We start from the raw sequence: 19,404 nt of genomic DNA on the forward strand, positions 1-19,404 counted from the left end.
GCGCTGGGAAGATTGTCAAGCTCAGCCTCTTCTAGTCGGGATACACAGACTGCTATTGGACCCTGCCGAGCCACGACGGGCCTCTGAACAGGACTCTGGAGCGCGATCAAGTGGGAAGGGAAGATACTGCTCTAGCAGACCGAGCTTTAGCTGGTTCCGGCCTGGTCTGTGAAGCCAAGGGCCGAGTGGCGTGCGGCTGATTGGGAGGTAGTGCCTGGGTCTATTTCTTGCCATTCCCAGTTTGATTGGGGAGCGAGGGCGGTCCACAAAACCCGATGCGTTGATGTGTTGGCATCCCTTGCTCAGGGTTCGACCGGCACACTGTAAGTTGACCTGGGCGTAATGGTTTTGATGGTGGTGGTGACTGTCACCAATCTTACCATTGGCACCATTCGCAGACACGTTCAGGCAGCAGTGCCTCCTAGCCAGCCCCAGCAGAGCCGACACGCGCGCGACGCATGGGCAGGAGTGGTGTCTGCGGAGGGAGCAAGCAAGTCATTAGACGAGCGGCTGTTGTTGCGAGTCCCCCATGTCTCCATCCATCCTCTTGATCGCCTAAGCTTCCGACAGGGCTGAGCCTCGAAGCTAGGCATGTACGGAATCACCAAGAAGAAGTGGTTCGCTCGACACCTGGTCATCGTCGACGACCGTTGATCCGAGAGCTAATCTGCTATATTTAGCATGTGAGCATCGACACCGCTTCGCTGGTGCGTTGAGTCAAGTGGGGGTGTCGTCAATAGTCAGATCATCGCTGGCCCTACGGCTAGCTTGCCAGGTTTCTGCCTACATAGGTCAAGGAGCAGATGGCTCGTCCGTTGGCCCAGTGAGCCTTCGGGGTTGGTGAAATTGGCGAGCTACTACGGTGAAGTGCGTTCGCCAACAAGAACAGCGGCCTTTCAGGACAGGGACGGACCAGCATACCCCGCCCTGCCCGACATTCATGCAAGCCGCCTGTACTTCTTCATTGGTGCTATCCAATGGGACTCTGCAACAACGGCTGGACTGTACTGTAATTCAGTACGTCAATTAGTACGTACCTCCTTGGGCGGCACAGTTACCAAAACGTAACATGCACAAAACGTTCGTCGGCTTGTCGTCGCCGTGGCCGTCGCCTTCGCCTCATAAGCAGTGGAAATTAGGAGCGGGTCTTGTGCCGCATGAAATGCAAATGCCGTGTGCAGTGTGAAGATTGAAGTGGTGGAAGGATTTGAGGGTGGGCTTTTGGCGCCTTCCTACTTTTTCAACATTGAAGCCTTAAAGCGCACCTTTGCTGACCTGGTTGTACCTAAACTGGCAAGTGCAGTGCATGTGCATGCCCCCTAGCCAGAAACCCTACATCCTAGGTAGCCCCTGTCAGGAAATCAGCGGTCTCCTAGCCCGGTTTCTGACCAATCCTGTCGGCGAACCCAAGCCATCGGGTCCGGATCTGACAATCTGAGCAGTCAACAAAATGCTTATGTCAGAAAAGAAAGCAGCGCCTAACGAGCTAGGTTAACCAAAGTGCCCGCTCATTTTATGAAATTGGATATCTCCTCCCGTTTTTTTTGTTTTTGGCAAAGTCCGCAACTTGGATCATGAACTTACGGTATAGCCAAACGCGCTACTGCTATACTCCACCTCTTTAGACAGCCCTTTCGGTAAATTTCCATCCTCAGGTTTATTTTTAGATTTCTCCACGCTGGGATGAGTCCTCGTTGCTATGGGCGGGGAAATAGCAGAGAGATTTAGACCGGCGGGTTGTCAATCGTGAGCAGGAGCGAATTTGGTGTTTGTTTACCAGAAGATGACGTCGAGTTTACCATACCCAGCCACCTCCTAGCCTGCTGCTCCTGCTCACTAGGGCGCTGCGAGCCCAGGAGCAACGAGGGTCATACAATCCAACCACGTGAGCAAGTTCGAAGGCCGGATTCCTTCGGGCAAGGGATGCATGACAAACCAGAGGCACGGGAAAAGTCCCCTGGTGGGTCGAGGCTGAGCTTCTATCAAATCCTTCGTCTCGCACCCAGGACGGGAACCCGCATGGTGGGTTGACACCGACTTTTTTGCATTCGCATACCACGCCTGTCTCAATCTCGCTTGTTTCGCGATGGGGTATGAATGAAAGAATGAATGAGCTTGCTGCTTAGGATTACAGCTGTTAATCTGATTCCCCGTTGATATACGCATGAAATACTGCTTTGGGTTTTGCTTACGGCGGAAATTGAGGGTCCTGGCTGCATATACACGTGTTATAACAGGCCCTCGAAGTTTTACCCAGTCGGGGGATTACAGTTGTTAGTGCTGACATGCGTAACAACAAAAAGCCAACAGCACCCACTCCCTTGGGCGGGCCTCGCGAGGACAGTAACCCCCCAGAATAGAGAAAGCAAAGCATCTCGGAGCCATGAGCTGAACGGACCCGATCATGTCAGAATCATGCAAGGTGGAAATGGTTGTGACCCAAGGCCATGGGCAAACCCCCTTGGATGCGGCTATGTGGCCTGGTGGTGGAAGCAGCCCCCCGACCCAGGGCTGTTCACCCGTGCCGCAAAAGACCTTTTCGGGGACGATGACTCGGACTTTACCAAAAGTACTGTATCCGAGAGATTTCTTCCTTTTCTTAGGTAATCATACCAAAAGAAGAAGATGACCATTGGTTTGCTTACATTATTATAATTGTCGGCTTACGTACTATACAGACACGTATAATTAAAGAGTACAGCTGACAGGAAAAGAAAGGGATTTGAGGCTATAAATCCAATGTGATGGGCTCAACCGCCGCTTGAGACCCCTTTCAGGAAATGGATATCGTGAAGAGAGGACTAGGCGAGCATCGTGGTAGCCATCTGATACGATCGAGAAGTCTAATAGGAAGTTGTACATTAACGGACAGGATGTGACACTAAAAGGGGCACACAGTACGACGGCAGAGGAGTTGCAGCCGTCTCGACCCAAAAGTGTAGCTACGGCGTATTCTGCTTCTGCCGGTTTGGCATCTCCGCAAGTCCCCTGGCCTGAAAAGATCCCCGGCCCTCTTCGGATCCCACCCTTGGCTACAAAGTGGTACTTTTCTGTTGAAGCTTTGAAGCTTAAATCTATAATTGGAGTTTCCACAACCCGCTTACTACGCTACCCACAAAGGAAATTACAATGATATGCGAGCTCTTTCTGTTTCTCTCGTCAGTCTATCACATATACATAACGTAACTATCCTGGAATAATTTTTTTCTTTCGTCAATATACCCCTGTAGCTTACCCATATCTCATACTGAAGATGCTTACAAGTTCTCATGGGTCTCAAGAAACGTTTCCCCCTCGTCGTACATGTCTCGGTGCGAGGACGAAAATTTCAAGAAACCCTTTGAACCCTAAACCTAACGTCAAAGCCATCTCGTGACTTATTGTGTCGAGCGTGCCGGCGTCATGATTCGATTAGGTAGGATGGTATTCTTCCCCAACGGGCCCCCGTTAGACATCAAGTATCCAGACTTCCTTTCCCACCTATGATATATGTATAACCAGCAATAATACTATCCGTGTAAGCTTCCTCGCAGGAACCAGGTACTTCTCAACAATATGTGATCACAGTATATAACAGAATACCCAAAGAGGTAATTTGCACAACAAACACGGTGCCTTGTGGTGTAGCCACAAAACCCTCTTCTTGAGTGTGAGTCAGGGGGAGTCAAGTTACAGCTTCATGTAAAAGTTATTTGTACCCGAGTGGGAAGTTAAGCTGGAATTAATATTATTTGCAGTGTATATCCGGCTGTCTTGGGGAATATGTAGAGGTAGGCCAACTCATGTTATCGCCAAAGGCTATGGTATCATGCAGAGTCCGGGAGACTGCCCTCTCTGATTTGCATTTTACTCATCCCCGGGATAGAATCCCAAAGCCTAAGAACGACACAACAGGGGGCATACGGTAGTGAGTAAGAATGCGTGCTATACTACTATTTGCCATGCAAGCCGACTGCCAAATGCCAAGTCAGTATAGCCTCACCGAATTAGACAGCCCCTGCTCCCAGGACCTGAAGAATATAAAGACATTTGTTGTACTATCAGAGTAAGCTCACGCTTCCACGACTTTGACAATTTGCAACCAAGCGGGTCTCGCATGACTCTGACTTGTTTATTGGCTGAGACAACTGGTTATAGAATAGTTGGCCGCAGCGTAGCCAAGGAGACACATGTTTCCCGCAAGACCATGATGCACATATGTGTAGAGCTGTGTAACCAACCCAGCTTGCTTGCTATTACTGTTATATAGTAGTATGGCAAATAGGACGCCTCTCGCTCAGCAATGCTCTTGTGCAAAAACATTAGGTACCAAAAAGAATGTACAAATTGTTAGTTTTCTAATCCTGAAAAAATGCCAAAAAGTAATGATGCGGCCAGTGTGGATTGAACACACGACCTCCAGATTGATGTTCCCGAAGTTAGACTTCAGTCTGGCGCTCTCCCAACTGAGCTATGTCCGCTTGTAGTTATGTGACGACGTTATTTCGTCGTCGCACACTGTGTCGGCCGCTGTTGAGAGAAACTGCAGTTATTGCGTACTATGTAGTAGTGTGGTGGAGCAGGCGAGATAGGGCTTGAGGTGTGTTCAGTCGGATGGGTAGGTGACGAGAGACTGGCCCTCGACTTTCTATGTGGTCGGTCTCTTGGGAGCTTATGGGGACGTCAACGGCCTGGTAGGCGCATGGATACTACCGAGCAGTCTCTACAAAATGCAGCCATCATGAGAATGCAAGTACACTTATTTTTATGGTTGTTGGCTTATTCTGACATTGCTATGCAGTACCTGTCATCAGGAACAGAACGATGCTCTTGATATGCCCATGGAGGCAACCTCATTCATATAAGTGAGCACACTCATATCGAGCCAGAGATGTCTTCTGTTAGTGACAGAAATCACCTCAACGGGCTGGGCCATGAGGCAGGAAAAGCAGTGTTATCATTATCGTGCCATGTCCATCTCCATGCCACGGTCAGACAAGGTAATCAACTACAATATTCCAGCCAAGTGAAAGTCATTAGGCGAGGTTTGGATATTAATATTGGGAGCCGTACAGAAAACATCTTAGGTCCATGCAGCGACTCCCGGGTGTATATTTGATCTGTGTCGTTGTAATATCGTGAGAACCAATGTATTAGTAGTCCTCTTCTATCCTCCAAAAAAGGTCTGGGACCAGCTTCCGAGCACACACACGCTCTCCTCTAACCCCCGATCTCTCAAAGTACTCCACCACCCCAACGAATGAAAATAAAGTGTTGCTGAATGGGGAATAGCCATGGCGGTTGTAGCATGTTGTTGAACGTGCCGTCGTTGATGGACGCTTTGCTGGCTGGCTTGCTTGTCGACTATTCCCTTCTCCGGCGAAGAATGATAAGGAGAGGCACTCTACTGGCCAGAGTTCTTCATGGCCATGTTGACACCGGCCGTGTCGAAGCTGACGGCGTTGCCGCTGGCGTCGGACATGGCAGCATCCTCAACAGAAGGCTGGGTCTGACGACGGACCTTTTCTATGAGGGAGAAAAACAACATGTTAGTTTTCTGATAACCACACACACACACGCTCGAGTGGAGCCGAGGAAAGCTGGGGAACAACGTACGGAGCTCGGCGGAGCCAAGAGCGAGGAAAACGAAAGAGGCAATGAGAGAGAACTTCATCTTGACGGTGTTGGCGTTGTGTTGTCGGGTGACTTGTTTAGTGGGAGTTGTAGAGGTTGGTCAAAAAGTCGGCCGGCGACAAGTACAATATACAATAGAGTACAGGTGGATGAAGTGAAGTGAGAGCGAACAGACTAGTAGAGACTGATAGTTCGAAAGTTGTTGGTTTGATAGATGGGGATCGTTCACTTGAAGAGGATGGACAACTTGGACCTTATATACAGACTTGGCCTTCTGCCAGGACAAGCCATGTTTGACTAAGTCCCTTGAACCCGACCCCAAGACAGGCTTACCAGAATGATCCCGGTTCCGAAGCGATGCCTCGACAGGAACCGACAATCTAGGTTTGACACATACGGATTGGCCAGGCGAGAGCCGAAAGCTGAGGAGGGGATGGCTGATCTCAACGGTCGTACACGCGTCGAGCAATCCCGAATAGGCAAGGGCTGTACACTTGACGCCGTGGCCCGTTACAGGACCGGCGCGAATATCAAGCAGAGGACTTCGAAAACATTGGGCGATCAAACCGGCCAAGCTTTGTTCCCTTGGCACCCTCGCTGCTCGCCAGCCTGGAGCTGGGGCTGGGCCTGGAGAAATTCGGGTAGCAGCCAGATTAGCTATCGCACCGCAGAGCAAAATGAAGCTTAATGGGCGGGGATGGTGATTTAAACTTGGGTGGAGGCTGGCCACGCATTCCCAGGGCCTGCCAGGGGGCAATTGAGCCGCCCGCGGGGGAGCTGGAGGTGAGATGACAGGGGGCTGAGACAGATCTGGAACGGCTAAAAGGCTTGCCTGGTGCGGATTGGTGCAGCATCACCACCCTCCGTGTCTGCAATGCAACGCAATCTTCCCCTTCTTGGGACGAAGCTCCTCAGCCGGTATTCTAGACTTCCGGTTCCAAGCTCGTTCGGAAACGATTGAGCCACGGTTGTTAGGCGCTAATCGACCACGACCACGACTGTTAGGTAAGCATTTCTGACAAACAGCTAGATTGACGTCGTCCCCATCTTCAGACCATCTGAACCTAGTGGAATTCACAACAGACGGGGTAGACGATTCTTTTGGTTCTTTCATCAAGACTGTTGTAATTGGGATGACAGTGTCAACAGGTTTCCAACTTGAGCGCAGACACCAGACTGCTCGAAGCCGATCTGAATTGCTACGTGGAGGAATCTGGCAAGTGAAGTGACAATATGACATCGTTCTGCGGGTCGCTGGCCGTTGAATCATTGTTTCGGATTGTCCAGATCATCGAGGCCCACCCTCATTAAGGTATTGGGTCTCAGGGTATTGACTGCGCCGCCCGGGTTTGGAGTAACCAGGCCCAGAACCGGTTCCAAAAGCAGACCCAAAGAAGCTTAAAAATCCGGGAGCGTTTTGGGCCATGGCCATCCAGAGCAATGATTTTCCTCTCAGCTTTCGTAATCGTCGTCATGAAGGGGGTGACCAAGAATCTCGGCCCACATCTTCAGAAACGGTCAAGCCCATCGATCGCATCAAAGCGTTTGGTTTCTTTCCCTTCTCCAAATAGACTGACACACACGTGAGGAGGCTCCCGAATGCCCGGCTGCAGCAAATCGAATATGGAAATGCGAGGCACCAACAGATTGCTCCTCGGAATCCAAACTACATTCTATCCTGTTCAACCACCAGCGATGATCTCGGCCGTCTTGTACTCTTTCCCGTCAAGATTCTCGTAGAAGCCCTTGTGTAATCCCGCCTGCTCTCTGGCTTCTGCGTTAAAGGGGCCCTTCACAGCGCCCCAGAAATATTTCTTGACGTTGCTCCTGAATATCTCAACCGGGTCTGTGCCTTCTTGGCTGCAAATCCACGTAAGCCAGCGGTGACCGGTTGTAACGTGCGTGATCTCATCGTTGTGGATGATGGTCAGCGTATCAACACTTTCCATATCTTGTGCTTTGCGAAACTTCTCAATCGTCATGGGATTCACGTCGAGCCCGCGGGCTTCGTGGACGAGCGCGATGATGCTGATACGGGATCGCAGATCGTGCGCTGTCGTCGAGGCCGACTCCCAAAGACCGTGGTGCACTGGCAAGGCGCCGAAATGACTGCCAAGTTCCTCGAGTCTACTGCGGAGCAAGGAGAAGTGCTTTGCCTCATCGTTGGCGACTTTGAGCCAATCGTAATAAAAGGTCCGTGGCAGTTCACGCGAAGGTTGCTGCGCTGATGGGGTTGTCCGAAAGGTCGCAAATCGTACACATATATCGATGGCGAGGTCTATAGCCCACTGTTCTATGTTGGCAAGAGCGTGCATCATGGCAATCCGGCTCTTGAGTGTGCCGCCTTTTCCGGCCTTGGGCATGGCGCCTGGGGCGACTGTACTTGACTCCTCGCGTGCTGGTTCCTCTGGCGGATCAATAGTACCGGCACCCAAGTCCATCGGATTCGACGACTCTTCTCTCGTGGCGAATAGGGAGAAGAAATGCGTGGTGAGCAGGATCTTGTGTTCGGGATTGGAAGTGTTCAGAATATGAACGCACCAGTCGCACATGGTGGCCTCGTCGCCGAGGAAAACCGGCCCTTTGCTAGTTTCCGTGCGTGGGCCATGTTTGAACTTGACCTTCTCACTTACCGGCTCGACTTTGGCCAGTTTGATGCCACGTTCCGGGAACTGCAGAGACACTCGGCCATCTTGTATGATGACGGGGAAGATGCAAGCCTTAATGCCGTAACTCGACTCACCCGTCTCCACGTTGAAGTCGTAGGCATGCCACGGGCAGGAGGCGACATAAGCAGAATCTTCGATATCGACGTGAGCCTCCGTCATCGGACCGCCAGAATGAGGGCACTCGGCCTCCATGGCATAATAGGACCATCCATCTTCAGACTCGTTCGACCCAAGGACTTGAGGCGTTGATGCTTCAATCTTAGGCAAGCGGAACAAGACCAGACGCTTGCCGGTAGACAAGTATATGGTGTATCTTGTGTAGGCGAGCGAGGACAATGGCCCAATATCGACGAGAGTGGTGGCCATGGTGGTGCAAGCACCCTGCAGATGGTACGACTGGGAACGAATCGGGAAGTTAGGCAAGGCCCAGCCGCTTTTTCACGACGACCGTTAGTGAGTTAGGCCAACCCCTAGGGAGCGTGGTCTCAGTTAAGAAGTAGTCAAGCAGGTACTCCGTAGATGCTTGCTTAATTCAACACTGAACGTACTTGAATTGTCAGGATGCCCGTCCTCTTCCCAGTGCGCGTTGTTCTGGGCTGAGATGGTATGGAATCGTCCAAAGAAAGTCTTTTTTTGTTAGTCGAACGACCCCCCACCAACTGATCTGTTTGGGAAGTTGGTTTTACCCCATGCGATGATGGGTCGCCGTCATCAGCGGGGCAACCGGGATGGCCTAGAATAGCAGAATAAGCTCCTAGAGCATCGGAATCGTTCCTAGCAACGTACAGCAATTTTATGTAGGCCACAGATGATAACTCTTCGAAGACTGATATGACCTTAAGTATGGTATTTCCGCGATGCTGACTGCCTTGAATATGAACCGCATTGTACAAGAACAGTGCACAGCTTATTCAGTTTTACATGTACACGGACGTAAGCGACGCCCATATGTAGTGGCCTAACTTCCTGTCAGGTTCCGGCCACCACCACCACCACCACCACCACCACACCATCACTCTCCTCAGCAGCACGGGATGAAGCGAGCCTAACCAAGAAATAAACTATGTCGTTGCCAGGTTAGGTCAACATCTAACATCCATTTGTCCAAACTGATTGGTTCGCATCTACTGTTGAAAATCGGAAGATGGTTAAAGCTTGTCCATTGAAAATTCAATTGCAACTGGATGATGCGCATGCAGCCCAGCTCTAGTTCAGTAGAGATGTACATGTAGCCAGTTCCCCCAAGGTTCGTGGACAAGCACTACAGGTACAGGGATGCCTTATCACCACGACTCCACATGCCTTAGCCAGAGCCAGTGCCAGTGCCAGGGCCAGGGCCAGAGCGAGAGCGGGGTGAGTGCGTGACTGAGCTTGGGCTGACTTACACTTCGAGGAATCAGACGCCGACTGCCCACCTGCCTACCATCATTAATAAGGTCCTCTAACCTGCTCGGCCCATCACTCGCGTGCCCAGATCTCCTCTCTTCCATCTTCAAGTCACGAGGTGAAAGATCGCCTCGTATCGTCTTCACCTGAATCCGACCGCGCCCGAACCCTGCCCCAGTAAACATCTTCAACATGGCTACGGTCGAACACTGCCTCTACTGCTTCGAGTCTCTCGCTGCTCATCTCGCCGGACGCAAGTCACTGGCACTGGAGGACATTGAGAAGCTCTACGCCGAATTCTGCGAAGCCGACGACACCCCTACTGGCCAGGATGGCGGCTCCAAGATGGGCGCCATTAAGAAGCGCATCCCCGCCCTCAGCAGACTAGCCAATGCCTCGTCCAGCAGCGGCACATCCTCGCCCTCCTCGGGCTCGAGCATGTCGCTCGCCACCGACACGCCCGACACGTCCATGTCCTCCCTCGACACCGAGCGGGCCGCCCCCATCGCCGAGTCGCCCCTGTTCGTCACCTGGAACACCGTCTCGGCGCGGTCGGGCAACACGAGCCTGCGGGGGTGCATCGGCACCTTCGAGGCGCAGGAGCTGGAGGACGGCCTGTCGTCCTACGCCATCACCTCCGCCATCCACGACATGCGCTTCGACCCCATCTCCAAGCGGGAGCTGCCGACGCTCGAGGTGGCCGTCACGCTCCTGACCGACTTCGAGGACTGCGATGACGCCATGGACTGGAACCTGGGCACGCACGGCCTACGCATAAGCTTCACCGACCGCGGTCGCCGCTACGGCGCCACCTATCTACCGGACGTGGCTTCGGAACAGGGCTGGACCAAAGAAGAGACCCTTGTGAGCCTGATGCGGAAGGCAGGCTGGGTGGGCAAGAAGGACAAGTGGCAGGACGTTGATCTGAAGGTGGTCCGTTACCAGGGCAAGAAGGAACACGGCATACCCCGAGTACAAGCAATGGAGGGATTGGGTTGAGTCCCAAGGCAAGGCATAGACAACCGCATATGGAGTTATTGGGCGCATCTCACGGTGGGAAGCGAATATCAGGCGTTCTCTGGGGAATTTGATACAGGGCCTGGGGTTCTGATAGAGGTAGATGGTTTCTGCTCTCTTGCCTTTTACGGTTATTTCACAAAGTCAATAATACACACTAACTCTTCAACCCTTGACTCTTACTGATTACTATGCCCAGAAACCCGCCCCCTCAACTCCCAAACTGCGCCAACCTCTATAAAACACGTGAAGTAGAAAGGGGCATATTAAAGGGCGGCATTAATTACCAGAACGCGCTTTACGCGGTCCTGGAAACCGCGGGTAGATACGCTGAATGGATTCCCGGTGCAGCCAGGGCTGGCTGGAATGTGGTAACCATCCATCGCCAGTCTCTGGTACCTGAAAATCGATGTCTCAGTGCCCGACCAACTGTCTTGGTTCAGTTAGCTAGTGCCTTTCTGAATTTTTGCTGTCGTCGCCGAGGCTATAGCATCAAATTCCACGGAGAGGCTCCCTTCAAGTGGTATATCTTGGGTGGCCCAGGAAAACGCGTCGTGATGATGTTCGTGTTCCTACTTTGTGCGACGACCTGCAGTGCTGCCGACGTATATCGACGACTACTGCAACAGCTTCAAACATCACCATGGCCCTTTTCCGTGTGATAGGCGCCTGCGCGCTCGCTTCGTTGGCGTCGAGTGCATGGGGGAAAGATGCCGGCGCCAGCAGCACATTTCCAAATAACCACTCGGCGACCGCTACACCTGCGCCGGGAGGCTTTAGGGACTCTAAGGAGCTTCTCTCCATACCGCTAAGGCGGGTCGACAGCCACGCTGGGGGCACCACGAGTGTGCAAAGGCGGTATTTCAAGACGAACGTCATTGGCGTTTATGGCGCTGCCTACCTAGCCGAGTGTAAGTGAGCAAGCAGCATACTCGTCTTTATCTTCTTACAACCGGACACGTACTCTCCCCTTAACCTACCCATCACCCCTTCTTGCTTGATGTTTTGTGAACGAAGGCAGAAAACTCACTCTTCTCGCATCTTGATAGTAACGGTCGGCACGAGTATCAGCCCTCAGAAGGTGGACGTGCTCCTGGATACGGGCTCCTTCGAGCTCTGGGTCAACCCGGACTGCGACAAGTCCAACGTACCCGCATTCTGCAGGGGGTTTGGACAATACGACCCGACCAAGTCGTCCACGTCTCAGAACCTCGAGCAGGGTTTTTCCATCCAGTACGGCTCGGGCAGTTCCTCGGGCACTTATTATACCGATGATATCTACATATCTGGTGAGTTTATCTGTTTTACTCGAACAATGGATAGGGGAGGGGCGAACGGACGGTCGGATCATGACTTGGCGGAATCGCTTACTGACAACGACCTATTTGTCTCTGGTGCTTATAGGGACTAGAATCGCCGACCAGCAGTTCGGCGTGGCCAACACTTCGGACCTCGTCTGGTTCGGCATCATGGGGCTGGGCCGCGGCAAGGGCAACGGCTTCCTCAACTACAACACGATCCTGGACTCGGTCGTGGCCCAGGGGTACGCCAACAGCCGCCTGTTCATCATGGACCTCGGGTCGCAGGGCCTGCCCGCCGGGCCCGTCGTCAGCGGCGAGATCGTCTTCGGCGGCGTGGACAGGAACAAGTACGCCGGGAACCTGGTCAAAGTAGCGATCGACGGTGCTGATGCGTGAGTTTGCCCCTTCTCTTACTTTCCTTCCCCACCCGGGTTAGCCGTAGAGAGACATTTGACTGACACACAAGAATCTTTACGTAGTCATTACACGGTCCTCCTCACCGGCCTCACCCACCGCCCGCCGACGGCCCAAACCAACAGCCCCGTCCTGGACAACCTGGCCCCCTTCCCCATCATCGTCGACAGCGGCAGCACCCTCTCGCTGCTCCCGCAGGCCCTAGTCGAGGCCCTCGCGGCGCAGTTCCCGGGCGCCACCTCGGACGGCCGCGGCGGCTACCGGGTGGCCTGCTCGTACCAGCAGCAGCCGGGCACCGTCTCGTTCTCGTTCGCGGCGTCGTTTTCTGCCCCATCTCCTGGCGCAGACGTCACGATCAACCTGCCCTACTCCGAGTTCGTCTGTAACGCGGGCAACGACAAGTGCTACCTCGGCGCCTGGTACGACAACCGCGTCCGCGTCCACATCCTGGGCGACACCTTCCTGCGCGGCGCCTACGTCGTCTTCGACCAGGACTCCGACGCGCTCTACATGGCCAACTACGCCACCTGCGGCGGCGGCGGCGACCTCGTGGCGGTCCCGGCCGGCGTCGACGCCGCCCTCGGCATCCGCGGCAACTGCGTCGAGGCCGGTGGCGCGGGAGAAGGAGCAGGGCCCGGCGGGAACAACGGCGGTGGCTCGGGCGGCGTGTCCTTACCCGGTGGTTCGGTGACGCCCTTGGGCCTGGGCAACAGCGTGGACCCCACCGTCAACCCGGCCGGGCCCGCATCGGTCTCGGCTACTCTTACTACTAACAGTGAAACAGCGACACCAGAGGTCCCGGAGACTACCCCGACGGCGGCGGCGTCTTCTCCACCGGATAGCGCCCCGCCGGCCTCGGACATGCCGTCAACTCCTGGTGACACCCCTACTTCGACACCGTTCAGTGGCCCAGGTCTCGACCCCAACGCCGTGCCGGCCAGCGACAGCGGCGGTGCTACTACCGCCCCTCCAGCTACCCCCTCTGCGACACCCGGCACAGGCGGTCAACCTGGCGACCCTAACAACTCTGACCCCAACCTGATTACTCCCGACGCTGCCGGAACCGGAACCATGAGCGGGACCATTACGAAAACCATCACCAATCTCATCGTCACCACTGTGACGGCCTGTCCCACAAACACCCCCGTCTCCGGCCCGCCCTGCGTTCTCGGCCAAGTCACGACTTGCACTAGTGTCTACGTGACCACCATCTGTCCCGAGGCGACCCCCAAACCCATCACCACTCCAGCCCCAGCCCCAACCTCAGCGCCCGCGATGGGAGGAGGCGCAGCCCCAGGAGCAGCAGCCGCGCCCGGAGCGGGAGCGCCGCCCCAGCCCCCACCACCACCTCAGGGCGGCGGTGGTGCCGTCTTCGTCACCGTGAAGGAGCAGTGCTACACGTCGACATTCGCCGTGACGTCGTGCCCGCTTGGGGCCGCCGGCGCTGGCTGCACCGTCGGCATGACGACGACGCAGACGTACACCGCGTACCGGACGGTGACGGCGACGGCGTTGGGAAGCAGCAACAGCAATAGCAATCCCGGCGGCGGCAATGGCAATGTCGTTGCCGGCAACGTCGGCTACTCCCTCCTCCTCCTGGCACGGCCCTGCCGCCCGCGGCGCAGTTCGGCAGTGGGTTTGGTCCTTACGGCAACAGCAGCAGTTATGGAAGTGACGGAACAATGCCTGTGCTATCCGGTGCGAAGAGGAGGAGCAGTGGTCTGTTGCAGAGGTGGTGGTTGGCGGTTGGAATAGGAGCTTTGGCCTTGGTCTTGGGTGGCTCGTGATGACTGCTAATTGTGTCTTGGAAAGTCGGGTATTCCAAGTCTTAATAGAAATAATTCGTGTTCGGAGGTTTGTTTTCCGAGTTCAGGATGGGTCTGTATTATCATAGATAGATAGATAGAGTAGATAGACGACTGAATTTCTGATGCATTACGTTACTTCAATTTACAATCTGTCCAAACGAGGTCCTCAACGAACCTTTCCCAAACGCGAGAATTCCAGGACCCTTTTCTACCGATTGACATGTCTCCTGTGTACGAGCCCCCTTTTCTGACATGCCTGTTCAAGCAAACATACAATAATCACCAGAAATACAAATTTCACTCATCACTCATGGGGCGTTTTGACAAAATGTTAGAAAACTCATTTCTTTCAAGGCTGCTGCTTCAAGAAGAAACATCAAGATACGACTCTTCTAAGTGTATCTGACGACTGATTGATTTGAAACTCATCTCTCCAATAAAATGTCATGATGTAAGTAGTAGGTATTCTTTCGCCTCTGTGCCCAAAGTACGCCGCCATACAATCAATCAAAGTAGAGGGCTCCCCGGGGATATAAGGTATATATATGCGTGTGTGGTCCAACACAATTCCAAAAACAAGCGACAGGAGGGGCAATAAGAAGGGGGAAAACCCGTCTTCCACCCTCGCCATACTTTCCCAGCTACCCAAAATTTGAGCTGGGCTTTTTAACAAACAGCCATTCCCATAAACAAACAGCCTTAGAATGGCTGGGTCCAGGAAGTGCGTATCATGCTAATTTCGACAAGCTCGTAATTCATGGACTCTGCTCTTCATCCATAGTCATCGTTGACTCTTGGTATCTTCAAGCCAAACTCCTTATTGTGGTCTTATTGGCCTCCAACGGCCAAAAGACGCAAAAGATTAAATCTAAATTTCTTTATCAAGAAAGGAATAGTCGTTACCAGCACCGTAGACTCTTCCAAAAACTGTTGTGGCCGAGCCGCTCGCGATTGTCGAGCCTAGGCCCCCGGGAACCGACGCGTCTGTGTTTCTCGGGGTCGCGACCGTCGTCACCCCGGACGCTGCCCAGCGGCGTGAGGGGCTTCGTGACGCCGCGGCGGTCCATGTCGGTGTTGTCGAGGACGCCCAGCTCGGCGAGGCGGCGTGCCTCGACGACGCGCCGCACGATGAGGGCGAACGTCTCCTCGATGTTAACCTCGAGGCGTGCGCTCGTCTCCATGAAGCCGCAGCCGCGCCGCCGCGCCCAGTCGAGCCCCTGCGCCGCAGGGACCTGCCGCGACTCCTGCAGGTCGCACTTGTTGCCCGCGATGATCTTGACGGGTGGCACGGTGCGGGCGCCGGAACCGGCTCCGCCGCGGTGACTGTGTGGCCCCAGACCGGCCTTTTGTGCCCGGCTCGCGTTGTCGATGCGTGTCTCGGCCTCCATGTCGATCAGGTCGTTGAAGTAGGAGAGGGCGTCGAGGCTGGAGCTCGAGGTGATGTCATAGACGAGCAGGAAGGCATCAGCGCCCAGATTGGACGAGGCCCACATGCCCCGGTATTCCTCCTGGCCCGCCGTGTCCGTCAGGGACAGGTGGTAGCTCTTGCCGTCGATACGCCGCGTCACGCTGTACGAGTCCTCGATGGTCGGGTCGTAATCCGAGGTCCACTGCGAGCGGACGAGGCGCAGCGTAATGGAACTCTTGCCGCAACCGCCATCGCCACATATCGTTATGCTGATAGGCACCGGAGGTTGGGGATCTGACGTAGGGCGCATGGTGGAGGGTGGAAAGCAGGTTAGTATTTCTAATGTTACAGTTTCGTTTCTTCTCGTTATTACAAAGTGTCGTGTATTTGTTCTGCGTTTGCGAGAACGTTCGCTGAAGGGAGGAGGGGTATCGTGGTTTCCCGAAGGAGAGGCGTCGGACCAAGGGCTATCGTACAAGTTGCGAGGTCGTTAAAATAAGTAAGAAGTCGAGAAGGGTCTCAGGAAGCCTTCGAGAAGAAGACTAAAAGGCTTCCAGGCGCCTGGCGAGGCAGCAAGCACTGAAACGTGGTGTTTCTAAAGCCTGCCGGGGGCGTTGCCGGTTGCAAGAGTTGAATTTCAAGATTTGGAAGGCGTGGCTGGCCCTGGCTAATAAGGGAAAGAATATAACCCAACGGTGCTGGACGGCGGTGGAGTGCGCCAACGATGCGCCGCGACGCAAAGCGTGCACTAGGGAAGAAGTGGATGTTTGATGACGGAAGGACAGTTGAAGAAAGGTCGGTGGTGGTCAAACACTGGCTGGTCCCCAAGATCGGTGGGGATTTGGTATCTGGTTCGCTACCAAGGTAAGGTCGGAGTCGAAGACTGGTAGAGCAGAGCAGGAATGCGACGTGACACAAGACCGCCCACTTGCTGGTTCGCGGCAAGAATGCGCTGCTATAAGTATGCCGAGGCAGGAAATGACGGATGGATAACGGCGGAATTTCCGGTCTGGGCAGCTGCAGAGGCGATGGGAAGTTTCGACCTTTGTCACTTTTGCTTCCTTCTGTTGCCCACTTGTCAATTTCCCTCTTGTGCCCTCCCCTTGCTGTGTGCTTCGGAAAGTAGCGATGAGGACTTGGATGAGGAATAAGAAATATTAATAAGGGTCCTCCACCGTAGTGCCGGGGGCGTTCGTGCTACTAAGATGAGCCGTGGTGGGGAGGCCCTAGAGTGTCAACACGCCTGCCCTATTCGCCAATTCGGCTTCAAACACGATTCTCTGGGAATCCGTGCCGGGCCGTCCTAACCAAGCCTCGAACTCAAAAGGCAGCCAATCGACGGTGGGATGCAGCTGCAGACGCGACGTGATGATGACGACGATGGTAGTGTTTGGCCAGAGAAGCGGAAATGACTGGGCTAATAGGAGCGAGCAAGCGCAGCCTCAGGTGGGTGAAAGAAGTAGAGTAGGTAGGAAATACACTAGAACGCAGTAGGTATTGTAGAAGCAGAGCGAACAAGCCACGGAAGGTAGAGGAGGCAAGAAAGAGAAGAGTCGAGACCGTCAAGGTTCCAAGGTTGCTTTTTGATAAGTATTCGAGAATGGAGGAAAAGAACAGGCGCGAACTGGATGCTTCACACTCGTCGCTTGATTGACAAAGTGTTCCATCGAGGGTGGACTGGGCTGCTATTGTAGGAAAAGCATCCCTGTCGGCAAGGGGGGGTCAGTCGGGGAAGGGTCGGTTGCAGATGCGTTGCGTGCGAGGTGTGTGCTCAAACCCGGTCACTACCCTCGACGTCCAGTCTCGAGTCTCTTTCTGTCCAAGTCGCAGCTGAACCTGGTTTGTTAAACCATGATCATTGGTGATCCTATCCTGCATGTTACAAACAATCCCACCTGTTGTATTGTGACCCTGGTTACGCGAAATACTTTGCCTGGCTTTGTGATTACCCAGGGCAGGGCGGGCAGATCAGATATCAGACGGCTGGCTGTATCACTCACTGCAGTGCGGATTTGATATGTCAGGTCCGCCGGGTGCCGGGCAGCGCGGCTGGGGGAAGGGATTGGCAGAGGAAAGTCAAATACATACGTGTCCGGGCAGAGATCGTCTCAGATCTCTAGTTCCCAAAAAGCAGAAACGTTTCTTCTGACGGCTGTCTGCCCCGTCAGTTCGTCGACCATGGTCTGGTCAGGCCATCCCCATGCTGTCTCAACGTGGCGCCAGGAAGAGCAAGTAGCAATGAGGGGTAAAGCTGTGCATACCTACTTCCGTAGCTGGCAGTTGGTTACTATCACGGTGGAAAATGGTAGGTTGAGTGCGTGCATATGCACTGAGCTCGAGTAAGGTTGACAGAATGCAACACTTGAGTACGACAGTATCCGTCGCTCTGGCGAATAGGAAACTTCTAACGGCCCGTGATAGTGACAGGTACGGGGAGTGCTCAGCTGCAACCAAGAAGGGACGGTGATCAGTGGTCGGTTACAGGCAGTGGTGGGGCCGTATAGGTCGCTCCAAATTCGATGCTACCATCCAACTGTTGCAGCTTCGCGTTGAGCCTGTTGATGTGCGACTTTTGAACCCTTAATAACGGGCCACCCAGAGGAGTCTCTCTTCCAGGGCTGGCGTTTTGGCATGTTGCGAGGCGGCTCGCGGACATTGCAAACTGCATTTTGCGGTAGGCGGTCGAGTCTCGACCGCCCCCGGGGAGAGCTGGGGTCCTTGTTTGGGGCATGATCGCCAACATGGCTGGACCATGGACTCCTCTCCAGGAGCATTGCATTGGGGGATCTTCGAAACCGGTCCGGGCAGACGCGGTCTAGAGGCCGATGAGGAAACCGCCCCGAGTAAACCATCCCTGATTATTTCATCAACGGATTGGATGCACAGTACCTATATCCGTTGTGGTGGTAAGTTTTCCACTAACGTAATAAGATGCTTACATGAACTTCCACTGCACTGCACTGCAAGTCAACAACCCTGGGCCTGAAAGCTTGGATGGATGCACGCACTTTGCGTCGCTCGCCCACGTGCCTACAGGGATAATTTCCTACAACTCGACCCCAGTCTCGGACATTTTGTTTGGGTCCTCGACCGTTCGATTTGGGAAAGCCGTTCGCCTAGTTCGCCAGGGAAAACCAAATATATTTGTAAAACTTGTCACAAACCACGTAAGGTCGTTCGTATTCTCCCATTCACCGGCATCGTATCATACAGAAACAATTGTAGTATAACTGCGATACTATATGGTAGCCAGCCAATCACGGTTTGCAGGCGACATAAACATGTCTCGCCCGGTCACATCGGTTGCGGCAGGGTCGCAATTGTTATGTCGATGGAATGGCGGTATGAACCTTATATGAGCCAACGTCTCTTCGCTCGGCACAGCTCAGTCAGCACTCTGTGGGTTGTTTGACAGCTCCAGGACTGCACGAAATAGCCCGCAACCCACACGAGAACAGGGCACTGAACAGGGCACTGAACAGGGCACTGACTAGGGACGGAGACGGAGACCCGACCTTGGGAAAGTCGGACGATTGCAGCGTACAAAGCGCCATGATCGTCGACTTTCAGGACGTCTCCGAGTTCCACTTCCCCCATTTTGTGAAACAACTTCGTTCCCAATGGCTTGTTTTTCCCACTCAGAGCTGGTCGGCAATCGCTACACTTCCGACGGCGCATGCGTCTGGCTCTACCACAGGCCGGCATTGCCCTTCACCATGTTGTAGGTGGCCACCAGCCGGGTCTCTCCCGGTACATAGGTCTCAGCAGCATGCTTTAGCACAGGACGG

At 54.0% G+C, this 19,404-nt stretch overlaps 5 protein-coding genes across 5 annotated transcripts; 2 read left to right on the plus strand and 3 right to left on the minus strand.

Moving 5' to 3' along the window:
• Window positions 1–5,383: 5,383 nt before the first annotated feature.
• On the minus strand, window positions 5,384–5,653 carry PG997_012138 (uncharacterized protein; the record flags this gene model as incomplete). The annotated part of the gene is made up of 2 exons (XM_066816452.1): window positions 5,384–5,505; window positions 5,596–5,653. 2 exons carry the CDS (start codon window positions 5,651–5,653, stop codon window positions 5,384–5,386), a joined length of 180 nt encoding a protein of 59 aa, XP_066662144.1.
• A 1,642-nt stretch (window positions 5,654–7,295) lies between these two features.
• Window positions 7,296–8,648, minus strand: PG997_012139 (uncharacterized protein; the record flags this gene model as incomplete). The annotated part of the gene is made up of 1 exon (XM_066816453.1): window positions 7,296–8,648. One exon carries the CDS (start codon window positions 8,646–8,648, stop codon window positions 7,296–7,298), a length of 1,353 nt encoding a protein of 450 aa, XP_066662145.1.
• A 1,212-nt stretch (window positions 8,649–9,860) lies between these two features.
• PG997_012140 (ammecr1 family protein) lies at window positions 9,861–10,667 on the plus strand (the record flags this gene model as incomplete). Its single annotated transcript, XM_066816454.1, has 1 exon — window positions 9,861–10,667. One exon carries the CDS (start codon window positions 9,861–9,863, stop codon window positions 10,665–10,667), a length of 807 nt encoding a protein of 268 aa, XP_066662146.1.
• A 661-nt stretch (window positions 10,668–11,328) lies between these two features.
• On the plus strand, window positions 11,329–14,155 carry PG997_012141 (acid protease; the record flags this gene model as incomplete). The annotated part of the gene is made up of 4 exons (XM_066816455.1): window positions 11,329–11,596; window positions 11,735–11,974; window positions 12,090–12,378; window positions 12,466–14,155. 4 exons carry the CDS (start codon window positions 11,329–11,331, stop codon window positions 14,153–14,155), a joined length of 2,487 nt encoding a protein of 828 aa, XP_066662147.1.
• Window positions 14,156–15,107: 952 nt separating this feature from the next.
• Window positions 15,108–15,926, minus strand: PG997_012142 (Ras-like protein 1; the record flags this gene model as incomplete). The annotated part of the gene is made up of 1 exon (XM_066816456.1): window positions 15,108–15,926. The coding sequence occupies one exon, from the start codon at window positions 15,924–15,926 to the stop codon at window positions 15,108–15,110; it is 819 nt and encodes a 272-aa protein (XP_066662148.1).
• Window positions 15,927–19,404: the final 3,478 nt, after the last annotated feature.

Source organism: Apiospora hydei, assembly GCF_038363865.1.
Source record: "Apiospora hydei strain CBS 114990 chromosome Unknown utg000009l_segment0_segment0, whole genome shotgun sequence".
NCBI classification, from domain to species: Eukaryota; Fungi; Ascomycota; class Sordariomycetes; order Amphisphaeriales; family Apiosporaceae; genus Apiospora; species Apiospora hydei.